The sequence below is a fragment of the Notolepis coatsorum genome (genome assembly GCF_963971535.1).
Source record: "Notolepis coatsorum genome assembly, chromosome: 8".
Taxonomy (NCBI): domain Eukaryota; kingdom Metazoa; phylum Chordata; class Actinopteri; order Aulopiformes; family Paralepididae; genus Notolepis; species Notolepis coatsorum.
The window spans coordinates 81,208,597-81,226,642 of NC_140172.1; the positions used below are offsets into that span (position 1 = coordinate 81,208,597).

The 18,046-nt window shown below is 42.2% G+C and overlaps 1 protein-coding gene across 5 annotated transcripts in view; it reads left to right on the plus strand.

Annotated features, from left to right (window-relative positions):
* The window catches only part of klc1b (kinesin light chain 1b), an 84,024-nt gene that overhangs the window by 12,249 nt on the left and 53,729 nt on the right, over positions 1 to 18,046 (plus strand). For 4 of the 5 annotated variants that reach the window (XM_084320885.1, XM_084320887.1, XM_084320889.1 and 1 more), the window contains exons 2-9: positions 982 to 1,253; positions 1,576 to 1,806; positions 4,446 to 4,527; positions 5,205 to 5,433; positions 6,384 to 6,471; positions 6,881 to 6,982; positions 16,066 to 16,239; positions 17,207 to 17,306. In XM_084320885.1, the coding sequence (XP_084177011.1) occupies positions 1,005 to 1,253; positions 1,576 to 1,806; positions 4,446 to 4,527; positions 5,205 to 5,433; positions 6,384 to 6,471; positions 6,881 to 6,982; positions 16,066 to 16,239; positions 17,207 to 17,306 (1,255 nt within the window). In that variant the 5' untranslated portion in view covers positions 982 to 1,004. The remainder of the gene's footprint in view (positions 1 to 981; positions 1,254 to 1,575; positions 1,807 to 4,445; positions 4,528 to 5,204; positions 5,434 to 6,383; positions 6,472 to 6,880; positions 6,983 to 16,065; positions 16,240 to 17,206; positions 17,307 to 18,046) is intronic. The other variant, XM_084320886.1, reaches the window with a different exon arrangement.

Here is an 18,046-nt window from a genome sequence, read left to right on the forward strand (position 1 = left end):
AGAAGATGTCCACCATGGTGTATTCTACCCTAATGTATCCTGTGTTCTTCTAGGTTTCCCTGAGCTGAAACAGAAGATGTCCACCATGGTGTATTCTACCCTAATGTATCCTGTGTTCTTCTAGGTTTCCCTGAGCATGTAGATTTATAATATTTTTACTTAAAACTAGGCTACTTTTGCGTATAAAGACATTATATTCCAAATAAAATAAGTCCCGAGACTCGTGCTGCTGCCGACTTTAAATCAAATAGGTGTCTGTGGGCAGTCGCCCGACATTAATAAACAACAGTCTGTTACTTATAATCACATTTTTATGAGCTAACGAATTCCGTTATATTGGATATTTGTATTAATTATATCAAGCGAAGAACAGAAATTTGGCAGAGAGAGACGGCAACATTATCGTGGGTTTGCGTGACGACTCTCTCTCTCTCCACCTCCCAATGACTTATTTGCTAGAGTATGTCGATGCAGAGCAGCAGATTCAGCTGTTATTGGCTCTTTTCCGGGGACCGCACAGCAGCGCCCCCCACCCAACATTGAATTGAAAATGGCTGAATTGGAGTACTGCTGGAGTACTGCATTGTGCTGCTGCTGCTCCGGCTCTGCAGCTTCACAAAAGTTTGCACACCCAGCACTAAGCTCTCGCTGACAACGTCGTTGTCATTATTAGAAGCAACGATGAAACAAATGTAATGATTGTTTCGTTCATCGCATAGGCTATTTAATTTTAGCCTATTTTAATACAATTCAAATAATCAAATTGTGCTTAGACTCAGGGAATTATTTTCACCGGACATTAAGACCGGAGAGATTAAATATGTCGGACTTCAACAGATTTTGCCGGTCAAATACCGGTAATTACCGGCTAACGGAAACGCTGACCCTAATGTATCCTGTGTTCTTCTAGGTTTCCCTGAGCTGAAACAGAAGATGTCCACCATGGTGTATTCTACCCTAATGTATCCTGTGTTCTTCTAGGTTTCCCTGAGCTGAAACAGAAGATGTCCACCATGGTGTACCCGCGGGAAGAGAAGCTGGAGAAGCTGTCCCAGGAGGAGATCATTTCCAACACCAAGCTGGTGATCCAGGGGCTGGAGGCCCTGAAGAACGAGCATAACTCAATCCTTCACAGCCTGCTGGAAACTATCAAGTGCCTGAAGAAGGACGAGGAGGCCAACCTGGTCCATGAGAAGTCCAACCTTCTGAGGAAGTCCGTGGAGATGATCGAGCTGGGCCTGGGAGAGGCACAGGTAAGGTTTAATAAAAAAAAAGAGCAAACAATGGGGCACCACGGTGGCGCACCACGTAAGTACGCTCGCACTATAATCGCAGCGTCCGTGGTTTGAATCTGGCCCGGGGACCTATGGTGAATGTCCTCCCCAAAATCTTCTCCCAACTTTCCTCTCCCTGTCCTATCCGAAAGAAAAAGCTGTAAAAAAAAAGAAAGAAAGAAATGACAATTATGATCCATATCTGCTTACTTGACTTAGGTCATAGAACATGTATGGACTTCCATTGCGGGTGTATGGTTTCTCCAAGTTTGTATTTCTGAGCAGGCCATCTCTCTCCCAGGTGATGATGGCCCTGTCCAACCACCTGAATGCCGTGGAGTCTGAGAAGCAGAAGCTGCGAGCCCAGGTGCGGAGGCTCTGCCAGGAGAACCAGTGGCTGAGGGACGAGCTGGCCAACACCCAGCAGAAGCTGCAGAAGAGCGAGCAGAGCGTGGCCCAGCTGGAGGAGGAGAAGAAGCACCTGGAGTTCATGAACCAACTAAAGAAATACGACGAGGATGTCTCGCCCACCGTGAGTACTGCTGACTCTACTGCTGACTCTACTGCTGACTCTACTGCTGACTGCCTGAACTCTCCCTCCGTACATTGATCGCTTTGGTCTTGTTAGTCGATTAGTTTGTTTTCATGCATTTTTTTTCAATGCTGAATGAGATATTTTGGAAAGTGCTACAGTATTCTTCTAAAGCAGGGCTGTACAGTGCGAGATATATGTTGCACATGCTACAGCAACATCGGTCTGTGCGATGAATGGATTTACTTCAGTAGCACTGGTGCGATAGGCATTCGGTTCATATCGATACTCTTACTTTGAAAATCCTGTGGCGGGTCTCATTTCCGCCTAAGCGCAGCTCCAGCTATAATAACTATGGCTCTGGCAGCTAGCAACGCTCAGTTAATATCGATACTCTTATTTTGAAAATCCTGTGGTGTCGTGACTCATATCTGCTTGGCTCCACAGCACACAGCAGTACTCGTCTCAGTAGTAGCAGTAGCGTCTGGAACACGCACATTGCAACATAGCAAGGCTAGTGTGCCTATTTCGCGACCCAAAACAAATCCCTGCTGTTTTATTCCGCAACGGGTCAAATGCATCTAACATGCTTTGCAATCCTCGCCATTCCTTTATGACCATGTCGTGTTTAAGACCGGAATTAACGTTACATTAGCGTAAGCTAACAACAAGCTAAAACCCTGTTCAGAGCGATACAGAGAACAGCAGAGTGGGGAGTGGGAAGGAGGGGGGGGGGGGCATTCTCCCTTCTGTGTGTGTGCGTTTGAAAAGATATGATGAAGTCAGACGAGTATATTATATTGATAGTAAATGTACTGAGGGTGGACAGATAATGTTGATATTTAAAGTTTTTAAACATAAAAAATACAATACATAATAAATGTATGCATGATCATCATGCAACATAAAACAAGTGCAGGAACGGTTTGGGAGAGGAAGGGGTTTTAGGTAGCGTGTTCCAAAAATGTGTACTTAGAGTTTAAAGCTCAATATATCAAAACGTGGCACTTTATAGTGAACAGGAGGTCTATTTGTATTAAAAACAATAAATAGTTTTTCATTTAAATGTCTGGAAGAGCTACATTTTTTTTTTCAAATTATATTTTCGTTACCTTTTTTGAGTTTATCTAAATGTTACTGATTGTGTTAAATGGGCTTATGATGATATCTCATATCGATTTGCAGGCACCTGCATTGTATCGTGGCAGATATCGGCAAATATCGTATCGTTGTCCAAAGAATCTATATCGTATCGTGATGAAACTGGTGATTCCCACCCCTAGTAGAGTCCATAGGCATACATCCAACACCAAATCCCATAATTTCTTACACGTAACGTGTCTGGCTGTGTGACGTCAACTTGTCAGCATGAAAATGACAGCCAAACATGGCACTGCAACTAAATAACACAAACACAATAGGCACATTTGTGACTGTTACAAATATAACACGTTTTATACTTGTGCTACAAAATGTTGGCCTGTGCTAAAAAACTATCAACCTCTGTAGCACCAGTGCTATGTGCAAAAAAAGTTAACGTACAGCCCTGTTCTAAAGGAAAAAGGTAAAAGGTTATCACTTATTACATTTCCCAGTGTTACAAGGTGTAATGTCTGGATGTGTTAGAAGGTATAATGTCTGGATGTGTTGGGAGGTATAATGTCTAGATGTGTTGGAAGGTATAATGTCTGGATGCGTTAGAAGGTATAATGTCTGGATGTGTTAGGGGCCGTGTCCACAGCCAGCTTTTTATGAGTTGCCAGCTCCTTTCTGTCATTCATTTCTATGCTAAAGACGTGACAGGCGCGCTCCTTTTCCCAGCGCGCGCCTCGCGTTTTAGCGCTCTCTGCGGCTAACTTTTGGAGAGGTCACTTTTTTCGACCGACCAATCAAAATCGAGCAAGTGGCGGAGCCGCGGGAGTCGCGAGACTCAAGCAGATTGAGGTCCAACGCTCTGGGCATTAGGGCTGTCCCCGACTAAGGATTTGGATAGTCGACTTTGATTGGCCGAAATTAGCCGATAGTCGACTATTAGTCGACTATTTAAAAGAAATTATTTATTTATTTCTTTTTATTTAATACAACAAAAAAATATTATCATTCCATTTGGGCTGTGGGGGTGCTTAATGTCTGAAGGAGTCGACGGAAGGCTTCTTGTCCTCTGCAAAAGCATGCAATTGGTCCACTGATGGATACATCTTGATATTTGTCTAGTCTAGTGTGTTCATTAGATGGGTGAAATCCTCTTTCAGTGCCTCTGTGCCTGTTTTCTTACGCAGTTAGCCTCTGGTATGCGTGCCATTAGTGTTAGCCACGCGTCTAGGCCTCTTTTCTTTTGGAAAGAATGATAAAAGAGGTTGGCAGTCGACTACGGCTCCTTTCGATCGATTAGTCGACTATTCAGCCCTACTGGCCATGCATATTTTTGATTTTCAAAGCGGTCCGCCTTGAAAAAAACGCTATCTGTGGACACGGCCCCTTAGAAGGTATAATGTCTAGTTGTGTTAGAAGGTATAATGTCTGGATGTGTTAGAAGGTATAATGTGTAGATGTGTTAGAAGGTATAATGTCTGGATGTGTTAGAAGGTATAATGTCTGGATGTGTTAGAAGGTGTAATGTCTGGATGTGTTTCTCTCAGCAGGAGGAAAAGGATGGAGAAGTCCCTAAGGACACTCTGGATGACCTTTTCCCCAATGACGAGGAAGAGCACAGCCAAGGCAGTAAGAAGAACAAATTAACCTGATATTATTATCCAGATGACTGATGATAAGATGACTCTGGAGCCAGATGACAGATGATAACATGACTCAGGAGCCAGATGGCAGATAATAACATGACTCAGGAACTAGATGACAGATAATAACATGACTCAGGAACTAGATGGCAGATAATAACATGACTCAGGAGCCAGATGGCAGATAATAACATGACTCAGGAACTAGATGACAGATAATAACATGACTCAGGAACTAGATGACGGATAATAACATGACTCAGGAACTAGATGACTGATAATAATAATAATAACATGACTCAGGAGCCAGATGGCAGATGATAACATGATAACAATGTTTGTCTCAGCCACACTGTGTGATATAATGAGGTCGCTTTGAATACAAAAGCAGAAAGCACTGCATGCTACCTGCTAAACATCAATACAAGACATTCAACTCAACTCCTACAGCAAGATCAAAATCAGTTCTATAGTCTAGGATGGGTTGGGGTTAGACTCTAACTCATCCTAGACTATAGAACTGATTTTGATCTTGCTGTTAGAGGGTTACATAAATAATACTGATGATGCATGTAAGAATATTCCCAGTTAGCATACTGAAACTGTAGTAAACGGAATGATTCCTACATCTTCTGCTGACCTTTGACCTCTCTGTCCCCACAGTGCAGCACCAGCACAACAGTGCGGCGGTGGCGGCGGCGCAGCAGGGAGGGTATGAGATCCCTGCCCGCCTGAGGACCCTCCACAACCTGGTGATCCAGTACGCGTCCCAGGGCAGGTACGAGGTGGCCGTGCCCCTCTGCAAGCAGGCCCTGGAAGACCTGGAGAAGACCTCCGGGCACGACCACCCGGATGTGGCCACCATGCTCAACATCCTGGCTTTGGTCTACAGGTCAGACTAAACTCCAGGGAATTCATATTTTCACAATTTCTTTGCAATGAAGTTGGTTTATACAGGGTTCACACAAGGTCCTTGAAGTGCTTAAAGTGCTTGATTCTTTACTAAAGTCGAGGCCTGGAATTCCTTGAAAACAGCAATTTTTTTAACAAGGAGCTTAAAAAGTAATTGGAATTCAAATCAACCATTCGCATTGAACGTTTTGTTCATCCATGATAAAATTGTTCTGAATCAAGAAATTGCATTGTTTTTTATGTTAAGTGTAACTAATTGTCGGAAATTGGTTTTAAGCCATACATATTGGATCTAATAAAATAAATAAATAAGAAGAAAAAAAATAATGTTTAAAAGTTAATTGGATCCTTTTAAATGCCCTTTTAAAATGAAAAATTTTGCTTGGAAAAGTACTTGAAAGTCCTTCAATTTCATTTTGCAATGTCTTTATAGTATAGTAAAACATGATTGAAGACCTCCCATTTTGTTCGTAGAATTGACAGTTTTTTCAGCCACAGACAAAATGTACCATGATTTGGCCATTGGCTGGTGTTACTTTCAACCGTTCCTGGTTCTGCATAGTTCTGGTGTTATTTTTTCATAGTTTGAGTATGTTTTTCCATCTGCTTCGGGGCTCCAGAGGGCTACCATTTGTTCACATTTTGCAACCATTTCTTTTTAGATGATGCTACTAAAGATTATAACTAGCAGCACCAGTGCAACTTGCAAATATACCCCCCCCCCTCTCTTTTTTAAAATCACCGTCGTATATCACATTCCTTTCAAACCTTTATTTCAACTTTAAAATCAATTGAGGTTGCCCTCATTTGCAATTGTATTGAGTTACATGACATTTAAGATAAATTATTAAAACTGATGTATATGAAAGGTACGAAATGTGTTTTTATGTTGGGTGAACTGCTCCTTTACTATTCTCTCCCCTCATACAGGGACCAGAACAAATACAAAGAGGCTGCCCACCTGCTGAATGACGCTCTGTCAATCCGTGAGAAGACCCTGGGCAAGGACCACCCTGCTGTAAGTATCAGATAGTCTGACTATTGTTAACTAATCAATAAGAGATGGTCTGTGATCGTCTGACTATTGTGAACTAATCAATAAGAGATGGTCTGTGATCGGCTGACTATTGTGAACTAATCAATAAGAGATGGTCTGTGATCAGCTGACTATTATGAACTAATCAATAAGAGATGGTCTTTAATAAGCCATTTCAGGAAAAACACCCAATTTGCCTTAGTGCACTGTATTGCAAATATTGAAAACGAGGAAACACGGATGCATATCATATATAATAAATGTGATGGAATGAAAAACAAGCAAACGTTCTAGTTGTGCCTTGTGCTTGTGATGATTAAATGGCCATGAATATAAAAGATGGAATACAAAATCTGTAAACTGCGTGTGTGTTTGTGCGTGGTCTTATCAGGTTGCTGCCACCCTGAACAACCTGGCGGTGTTGTATGGGAAGAGGGGAAAGTATAAGGAAGCTGAGCCACTGTGTAAGAGAGCCCTGGAGATCAGAGAGAAGGTATGTCATATATCACTACTAACTCTAACCATACTATGACTAACATCCACCATACTATGACTAACATCCACCATACTATGACTAACATCCACCATACTATCACTAACATCCACCATACTATCACTAACATCCACCATACATACTATCACTAGCATCCACCATACTATCACTAGTAGGCTTGGGCGATATGACTTTTTTCATACCGTTATACCTTGATTGCCTAATACCCCGGTGCACGGTATTTGACGTATGACTTTCATTCATCAGCGGGGGGGGGGCAACCCGAACCCAACCCAACCCGAACCCGTGTTACCAAGTAAACTAATCATCGTCAGCTCTCAGAATGGTAGTCCCGCACCGGTAGAAGCCCGCACCGTTTTAGCGTTGGCATCTAGCCATGGCAGACTATTTGATTCCTTAAGGGCTAGAAATTGCCTGGGTTTTGGTATGCTCCCGAAATGCTCCCGTTGTTTGGCTACTTCTATGTGCAATGAAAACTACTCGAATGCTTTATAACCTAGTCATTGATTTAGTTCAGGGTAATCTAAGATTAGCCGCAGAGCTAACGCTAGTTAACGTGAGCTAACGCTAGTTATTCAAGCTCTGTAGCTCACAGAGAGAGAAACAGCTGACAGCGGATAGTACAGGACGGTACAAATACAATAAAAAGGCGGGTGGGAGCTGTTGTGTAAACCTTGTACTCTTTAGTTCACATATAATAAGAGACAGATTATTTGCTTGCTCCACCAGTGCACCACTCGACAACAACACACACCAACTCTCGTCACAGCGCTTTACGGTATTTTCACAGCACTGTCGCAACATTACCGTAAAACGTGAACACCGTTGTGACCCACTCGCTCCACTAGAGCGGTCTCGCCCTCTGCTGGCGCGTGTGTGCACTACACTCCGTGTGTGCACTACACTCAAAACTCTGTTTCACTGTTATAGAAACTGAAGCGCATCTGTGATTTTGACTGTGACGGACGGTATTGATTTTCAATACCGTCGGTATCTCTAAATACCCCGGTATACCTTAATACCGTCATACCGCCCAAGCCTAATCACTAGCATCCACCATACTATCACTAGCATCCACCATCAGGGTTTCCGTTAGAATTTTTTTTTGCAGGTCTGAGTGTCCGGTAGATTTCACTCTACCGGACAAATGGGATAAATTCCGGTCAGAGTTTATTGAGCTTAAAAACAATTGATAGGCCTATATAAAGAATGACATCCTCAAGGCATTTATAATATTTTAACTTAAAACTAGGCTACTTTTGCGTATATACAGTCATTAATATATTCCAAATAAAATAAGTCCCTCGAGACTTCGTGCTGCTGCCGACTTGAGGTGTCTGTGGGCAGTCTGCCCGACATTAATAAACAGCAGTCTGTTATAATCACATTTTTATGAGCTAACGAATTCCGTTATATTGGACATTTGTATTAATTATATCAAGCGAAGAACTGAGAAATTTGGCAGAGAGAGACGGCAACATTATCGTGGGTTTGCGTGATGTATATCTCCACCTCCCAACGACTTGGTGCTGGTCATAATGTCCGGTGAAAATAATTCCCTCTAAGCACAATTTGATTATTTGAATTGTATTAAAATAGGCTAAAATTAAATAGCCTATGCGATGAACGATTCATTACATTCGTTTCATCGTTGCTTCACCAAGCAGCCGGTCTAATAATGAAAGCTGTTGTCAGCGTGAGCTGGCTGCAGTTAGATTTGCAAGAAGCATCCAGCTGCAGACCCGCAGAGCAGCTTTCCAGGTCTGGGGACCGCACTGTGCCAGCAAAGCTGGTGGGTTCTGTGGGTCTGCAGCTGCATGCTTTTCGCAAATCTAGCAGCAAGCTCTCGCTGACACAGCGTCGTCATTATTAGACCGGCTGCTTGGTGAAGCAACGATAACAAATGTAATGATTGTTTCATTCATCGCATAGGCTATTTCATTTTAGCCTATTTGAATACAATTCAAATAATCAAATTGTGCTTAGAGGGAATTATTTTCACCGGACATTATGACCAGAGAGATTAAATATGTCGGACTTCAACAGATTTTGCCGGTCAAATACCGGTTATTACCGGCTAACGGAAACGCTGTCCACCATACTATCACTAACATCCACCATACTATCACTAACATCCACCATACTATCACTAACATCCACCATACTATCACTAAATCTGATTGATTTGATTGATTGATTTGATTGATTGAAAATTTTATTAACAGATTGCAGAATGGGTACAATACAGTACAGCTCAATACACACAATTGTTAAGGGGATGCAGACCAGAGAAAGACTTTCGTCTTGTTTACATCAGAGTCCCCCATTTTCAATTCATCATAACATATATGACATACAGGTAGACAGTACTGTTGCATCTAGACATTTATGACATACCAGATCTACAAATATACAGTACTGTTTATGTGTACAAAAGGAGTCTGAAAAGAGAGTATATACATTTGAGGGGGAAGAAACTACATTGGAGGAGGTTGGGGGGGGGGGGGGGGGGGGGGGGGCGTAGGTGGGATGGAAACTGTACATTGGAGGTGGTTGGGTGGGTGGAGTGGGGGGTTGGGTAGGCAGGGTGGGGGAAACTGTACATTGGAGGGGGTTGGGTTTAGACATTTACAGGGGCCAGTTTCGAATAGCAGTCTCCCGTAGGTGCTCTTTGAGAGTGGTTTTGAAAGTGGGTAGTGATTCACATTCCTTTACAGCTGTGGGTAGGGTGTTCCACATTGATGTGGCATAATTGCCATCCACCATACTATCACTAACATCCACCATACCATACTATCACTAACATCCACCATACTATCACTAACATCCACCATACTATCACTAACATCCACCATAGTATCACTAACCCTGACCCTGGAGATCAGAGAGAAGACTCCCTGTTGGACTGCCCTGTCTCTTGGTTTGGACCCACAGAAATATTAGTATCATTTTTGGAAAGTTGTGCGTCAAAGAGGAAGAAAATGAGGTTTGGCGTTTTCTCTTATCTTCTCCGTGACGAGCAAGGTCTCCCCTACATTTTCAAAAGCCTAGTGGACGATATGCTGCCGGACACACTAGGGTGACCAAATCCATATGATCCAAATGCAGGACAGCGTGTCGATTTTGCGGGACATTTGTTGAAATTGCGGAACAGTAATGAATATGTATACAATAATCATGTTTACATAATGTATTCATTTTGATCAAAATATAAGCATTTAATGTATTAAAAACACAATAGTGTTGTGTATTAATAGCTTATTATACTCATAATCACTGTATAGAAGAATACCACAACCCAACATGCTGTTAAATTACCTACAGACTCCTAGAGTTTATATGGCTATATAGAGTTAAGATACATGAACCCTGTGATATCTCTTGTAATGTGATACTGAAGTGCATACATGTAGTCAGGGCTTGACATTCACTTTTTGGCTCACTAGCCACTGTGGCTAGTGGTTTTCCAAAGTCACTAGCCACTCAGCATTTTCACCAGCCAAAAATCCCTGCACTCGTGCCCCCACCCAAAAAGTAATAAATATAGGTCATTGGACAATGTAACTGCAAGCATTTGTTTGGACATATGATTTTATTTGAACAGAAACATCTAAAATAACATCTAATCCAAAATGTCAGTAGTGTGGTGTGTGCTAAAATAATATCTAATCCAAAGTGTCAGTAGTGTGGTGTGTGATAAAATAACATCTAATCCAATAACATCTGTCCCCACCCGAACATCCCACCCACCCCGACAAGTACAAACTTAATTAATAAAATTGTAGAGCACTGTGATATAAAGCGTTACCAATATTTGCTTCGATGTCTAGTCCTCTGTGTGTGTGTGTGTGTGTGTGGTGTGTGTGGTGTGTGTGTGTGTGTGTGTGAGAGAGAGAGATCTGGGGCAGCTGTCCATGGTGCTGAATATTTGTGCAGGGCTGTGTTAGTCTGGAGCCTGTATGCTTCTTAATGTTAAATGGCTAGCTAACAAACACCGTAATATTAGTTTAATAATACACGTTACATAATGCAGTTTGTCTAATACTTACTCGCACATCCACAAATAGTCGGTGAAGGGTCTTCCTTTCTTCCCGATTGTGTGAACGTTGCGGAACAGCAGCTTCAACTTGTCCATCTGAGCTGATTTCATTGAGACCAGGGGTCTGACCGCAACACTCTCCTCTAACAGACCAGTCTTCGCCCGCTTGGTAGCTAGAGTATGTATGTGGCCGTTTGATATTTCATGATCCTTTACCGTTTCTAATTTTAAATGTCGTTGTGCCATATTTAAATGTCTATTTTTTATTTTTATTTTATCTCTTTTTTTCTTCTTTTTTTTTTCTTTTTTTTTCATGTATGTTTGTCGTCGCCCTCACTGGGTGGGATGGGTGGGATTAGGGGATAGGAATGGGGAAGGAAATGGAAGTTGTATAATTTTGATAACTGAAATGTATAAATATGTACAAATTCTTCCAATAAAAAAAGATCAATCTAAAAAAAAAATGTCCTTGTGCCAATAACAAACGACAAGCTTTTGGACTTGTCAGTGCCAGACGCAGGGTATGGGGTAGACCTCGCATACAGTCACGTCATCCCCCAATAGCCAATAACCAATAGCCAATAACAGCTTGCATATATACCGGTAGACAGTACCTGGCGCGAGCTGTTTATTGCAGCGCAACTTGAGCGACCGGAAATAAACAGCTCGCGCCAGGTTTATATAATGCGCTTGTGCTGGGCCCTGTTTCATGTACGTGGTTCAACTAAGTCGATCAAGATGTCCATTATCCAGCTTCAGTTAACCCGATGTTCGAAGCCGGGATTTTCCTGTTTCACAAAGGTGGATTCAGTCTCGTTAACTCAAGCCAGACTTGCGAGTCAGGCTAAATGCGCGCGGCCGTTTTAGGTGAAAAGCCAGCACGTATCGATGGCAGAGATCCTGATTCTCAACGGCATTGATTGATTAATTGATTTAAGACTTTATTGACAGATTGCAATACGGTTCAATCGCCTCGCCGACAAGTTAAATGCGTTATCTATAGGCTAATTCTAAGTCCCTCATTACCTCAATCAATCAGATTATATTTCTTTAAACTTGCCTGCTGGATTGAATAATCAAATGAGATCTTGCTAGCGAAAATTATTAGTTAACTGTTATACAGAATTACGATACGGCTCTCTTACCCATTGATTGATGTATAGTCAATCTTTTACTTATCTTCTCTGTGGTGTAACGGGTTCTTCTTTTGACTTTCACACGGACGACCGGGGTTCAAGACCCTAGTCTTTTCCTTCTTTTTGCAATATAGGAATAATTCAATTTGGTGCACGTTGAGAGCTATATAAAGAATGACATCCTCAATGCATGTAGATTTATAATATTTTAACTTAAAACCAGGCTACTTTGGCATATAATCATTAATATTATATTAAAAAAAATCATATTGGAAACACCGGGATTTGAACCCCGGTCGCTGGATTGGCAGGCTTGAGCACTACCGCTGGGCCACTGGGCCAGATGGGATAAATTCATTGTTTATACATTAATGAACGAGAGACCCGTGTTTAGAATATCCTTTGTTTTGAATGAAGTTTATCTCTTTATCCTCATTCATTAATGTGACGTCAACGGCTCATTCAATTTCTCAAATCCGTCAAACAGCGCATCTCATCAGACATCTTAATCCCAGTTACAATTAAAATAACCACATCATGTGTACATCGCACGAGCGAGCGCCACCGTCGCCACGGTATATATAACGTGCATTATTTAGGACAAAGTGAATTTAATATCAGCATTTTGGGTCTATTTTACATTTCAAAAGCCCCCTCTGGATGAATGGAGCACAAAAACGTAATTCAGAATGGTATAATGCAGATCGTAGACTGTGGGAATAGTTTCAGGAAACGGGCTGTCACTTCTTTGCGGGGGCGTGGCGATAGTTCAGGCTAACTTGAACTTGAACTCTGCTTTCGAGCAGGCTCAAACTTTTGGATCTGTTGGCATGGTGATCTGGAAAACCCACGTACATGAAACCGGAAAGTCCGGCTAACCCAGTTATCCAGCTAAAGTTATCCGGCTAACTCAGTTATCCAGGTACATGAAACGGGGCCCTGGTTAGACTATAGGCTATATTACATAACGTTACGTATGTAGTACTTGCGGTGCGTGCATTAGTGCATGTTTTGGAGATTAATGAGAGGACAAAAACAATAATTATTAATAATAATTTAAAAAATAATTAAAGAAAAATTGCGGGACACTTATTGAAATGCGAGACAATATTCTTCTCTTGCGGCATGCGGGACAGAGGGCTGAAATGCGGGACTGTCCCGCACAAATCGGGACGTTTGGTCACCCTAGGACACACACACCCACAAATATTCACACGCAGACACAACTGATCGCATAATGGTTAGATTAGATTAGATTGTACTTTATTATCATTATATTTGCATACAAGTTTTTATTACACAAGTAATAAAAGAGAAACATAAAATACTTTACAGAAACATAAAATACTATACAAGAAACATTAAATACTATACAGAAACATTAAATACTATACAATAAAACAATGTTACAATATACAAAATAACGATATACAAAATAACATTCACAGTGTCAGATGGTAGTGGGTGGGTATTGCAATGTGTATATTGCACATGGGAGGTAGGATGTTGCACAGTGTGGGAGGAGGGGGACGGGGTGTTCTGCCTGGTGGAGATGAAGAGGTGCACCGGGGGGCTATTGGCATTTGGCCATGACCGTTGGCTGGCCAAGCAGTCTCAAGTATATCCCACTCAGTGCCGCCTGAGACAACTCACAATCTGTGAGGCCCAAATAGGTAGTTATGAGGAGAATTGGTTGACTGTTTAATAACAATTCAGTCTCTGTTGTGAAGGGCCAGATTAAACCGAATATATATATTTATTATATATATATATTTAATTGTATTTGTATATTCTCTAATATTCCTTGATGTCCCTTGTATATTCCTTGTACAATATGCATTGAATATCCATTCTGGCCTACTGAACATCCCATAATAGTCTCCATTCTACTATTGGTCGATACCTTGGTGCCAGGCTGCCATACCCCCCAGACCCAGTTCAAACGTACCGCTCAACATGTACGAACAAGTCCTAGTTCCGCGTAGGAATCTGGCTACCGCACCACTAATGGGACTATTTGTTCATAGTGCGTATATATGCTGCGCTACTAAAGTGGGACTTCCTTTTTCAGTCCAGTTTCTTACCCTCCAATAGAGTCACAGACGTAAAGCCTCCCCGCGACGCCACGTGTGGGAGTAAGGCCAAGTTCGGCTTACCATCGGTATTGAGACATCGTGTATATTAATATTTGAATAGTCATATTTGGCACTATATCGTCGAGTTGGACGTAGTCTATTAAGCTAATAATAGTCTGTTAATATATAGTGCTTCGTGCGGTGAGAATACTACCGTAGTCAGCACCCCATCGTTTCGGGCAGAGAACTGGCTGCTTATCCAGGGTGGTTGACCCCACGTGAAGCTGCACCCGAGGAGCCCCAGAGCCGACGAGCGAGTGGACCTGTATACCGGATTATTCTACCGACGACAGCCCGCCTTCCCAGGCACGGATTATGCTTTGTATACGTTGATTATTCCATGGATAAAGACCCCCGACACTGCCGTGTGTTGGAACCCCCCCCCCCTGGAGAGGACGCAAGGTGAGGAGACGCTCTGCAAGACGAGGTCGCTTCACGTCTCTCCTCCGTGGACCGGAGGACGCCGGCCCACAAAGAGTCCATCTGCTTTCATCTGTGGTCCAAGGATCGCCGGCGCATTGAACGGCACTACAGTGGGTTCACCTGGGATACCCTTGGCCGGATGAGGCAGCCGGATTCTACCCCCCCCCCTTCCTACTCCTGTCGGCTTACAAGCGACCGGATTAACCCCCCCTAGTGTATCCAGTCTATAATCATTAAAGTATCATTGCTGTTATTCCTTAAACTATTCCAGGTCGTATATGTACCACCTGCGCCTTCAGAGATTGGACATTCTCTATTGATATACCGACGAATACTCTTGCCATAAAAGTGCATACTAATTTCCATTCATAAATGTGATTGATTTGATTAAGTGCTTGCTCTACACACCATCGCTGTGTAGAAATAAAGACCTATTTCTAATTCGTACATTTGTGTTGGATCCGTTTCATCTACGTGACAGTGTTCATCATAATATATTTATGCCGTGTACTGGGTGGCCGAATATTAAGTACAAAGGTAGTGGTAGTAAGTATCATATCTAGTAATACAGTCAGGGAATTGTACCCCTCAGTTACAGTCTCTATCCCTCCAACTTTACTAACAACATTAGCTTGTTAGCTAACTATCTAACAAAGCTAATTGTTGGACAAATGTGAGATTGCAAGGTAAAATAGACCTACCACTGTGGCTCTTCAAGGTAAAATAGAGCTACCACTGTGGCTCTTCAAGGTAACATAGAGCTAACACTGTGGCTCTTCAAGGTAACATAGAGCTACCATTGAGGTTATTTAACATCTTAAGCCCTAGTCATTATTTTCAGAAAATTTGCCTAAAATACATAAGTAAATGGAAGATTGCTCTACTTCTACAAGGTCCATTTGCATGTTCTTGGTATCTAGGGACATCTATGGATCTCAGGGAATGTATTCCCAGTGTCAGAAATATTGTGTCCGTTACTAAGTTCTCTCTTTTCCCTTCTCACACAGTACCATGTGAGCCCTACCTATTCCATAATACAACATTTCTGAACTGACTTTTGGATTAAACCAAGTTGTATGCAGTGATGAACGGTTTTTCCCAGCGGAACTTAACGTTGGCGTCACACGGGTTGAGCTGTGCTATGCTTGCTAAATGCTAACGTTGGATAGCAGTGTTGATAACAGATTGTCTCAAGGAGGCGTCTGCCAACAAAGAAATTGCGGGAATTCTGCAAAAGTTTGGTTAAGTTTGCATTAATTATTGCGATAATTTTGCTTTCCTGGAGGGACTAGTTTATATGTATTTGTGTGTGTGTCGCCTCTGGTTCAGGTTCTGGGGAAGGACCACCCAGATGTAGCGAAGCAGCTGAACAACCTGGCTCTGCTGTGTCAGAACCAGGGGAAGTACGAGGAGGTGGAGTACTACTACTGCCGTGCCCTGGAGATCTACGAGTGCCGTCTGGGACCTGATGACCCGAACGTGGCCAAGACCAAGAACAACCTGGTGAGACAGAAAGACACACCTAACCCCAACCCAATAACAACCTGGTGAGACAGAAAGACACACCTAACCCAATAACAACCTGGTGAGACAGAGAGACACACCTAACCCAATAACAACCTCGTGAGACAGACGGAAAGACATACCTAACCCAATAACAACCTGGTGAGACAGAAAGACACACCTAACCCAATAACAACCTGGTGACAGACAGAAAGACACACCTAACCCTAACCCAAGAACAACCTGGTGAGACAGAGACACACCTAACCCAATAACAACCTTGTGAGACAGACGGAAAGACACACCTAACCCAATAACAACCTCGTGAGACAGACGGAAAGACACACCTAACCCAATAACAACCTCGTGAGACAGACGGAAAGACACACCTAACCCAATAACAACCTGGTGAGACAGACGGAAAGACATACCTAACCCAATAGCAACCTGATGACAGACAGAAAGACACACCTAACCCAATAACAACCTGGTGACAGACAGAAAGACACACCTAACCCAAGAACAACCTGGTGACAGACAGAAAGACACACCTAACCCAATAACAACCTGGTGACAGACAGAAAGACACACCTAACCCAATAACAACCTGGTGAGACAGAAAGGCACACCTAACCCAAGAACAACTTGGTGACAGACAGAAAGACACATCTAACCCAAGAACAACGGTGAGACAGACAGAGAGACACACCTAACCCAATAACAACCTGGTGAGACAGAGAGACACAACTAACCCAAGAACAACCTGGTGACGGACAGACCGAAAGACACACCTAACCCAATAACAACCTGGTGAGACAGAAAGACACACCTAACCCAATAACAACCTGGTGAGACAGATGGTAATATGGTTCACTGAGGGTTGAGGAGCAGAGCAGAGTGAAAACAACATGAATAAACTTGTTGAATCACTAAACACTGAACTCTATTCCTTCTCTCTGACTCCTAGGCATCCTGCTTCCTCAAACAGGGGAAATACAAGGAGGCTGAGATTCTCTACAAAGAGATTCTGACCCGGGCCCACGAGAAAGAGTTTGGGTCTGTCGATGGTAAGGCTGCACAGGGCTCGAAATTAACATTTTTACTTGGTAGCACTGGTGCTCCCAACTTCAAAAAGTTGGGAGCACCAGCAAAAATTTAGGAGCACCCACCAAAATGTAAGGAGCACCAACAATATATACCGGTATGTAATATATATATTTTTTATTGATAAAAAAACGACAATATAACAGTGAAAGTAGCCTTACACTATAGTATAGTGTAGACCTAGTTAGGGGTGGGAATCACCAGTTTCATCACGATACGATACAACATCGATTCTTTGGACAACGATACGATATTTGCCGATATCACAAAGTCTGCCACGATTCGATTCAGGTGCCTGCGATCGATATGAGACGATATTATATGACCATTTAACACAATCAGTAACATTTAGATCAACTCAAAAAAGGCAACGGAAATATCATTTGAATTCTTTTTTTGAGCTCTTCCAGACATTTAAATGAAAAACAATCTATTGTTTTTAATACAAATAGACCTCCTGTTCACTGTAAAGTATATTGAGCTTTAAACTTTAAGTAAATTTTTTTGGAACTCACAACACGCAACATAAAACCCCTTCCTCTCCCAAACCGGTCCTGCAATTGTTTTATGTTGCATGATCATGAATACATTTATTATGTATTGTATTTTTTATGTTTAAATATCAACATTATCTGTCCATCCTCAGCACATTTACTATAAATATACTATACTTCATCTGGTCTTTCCACACACTCTCACACAC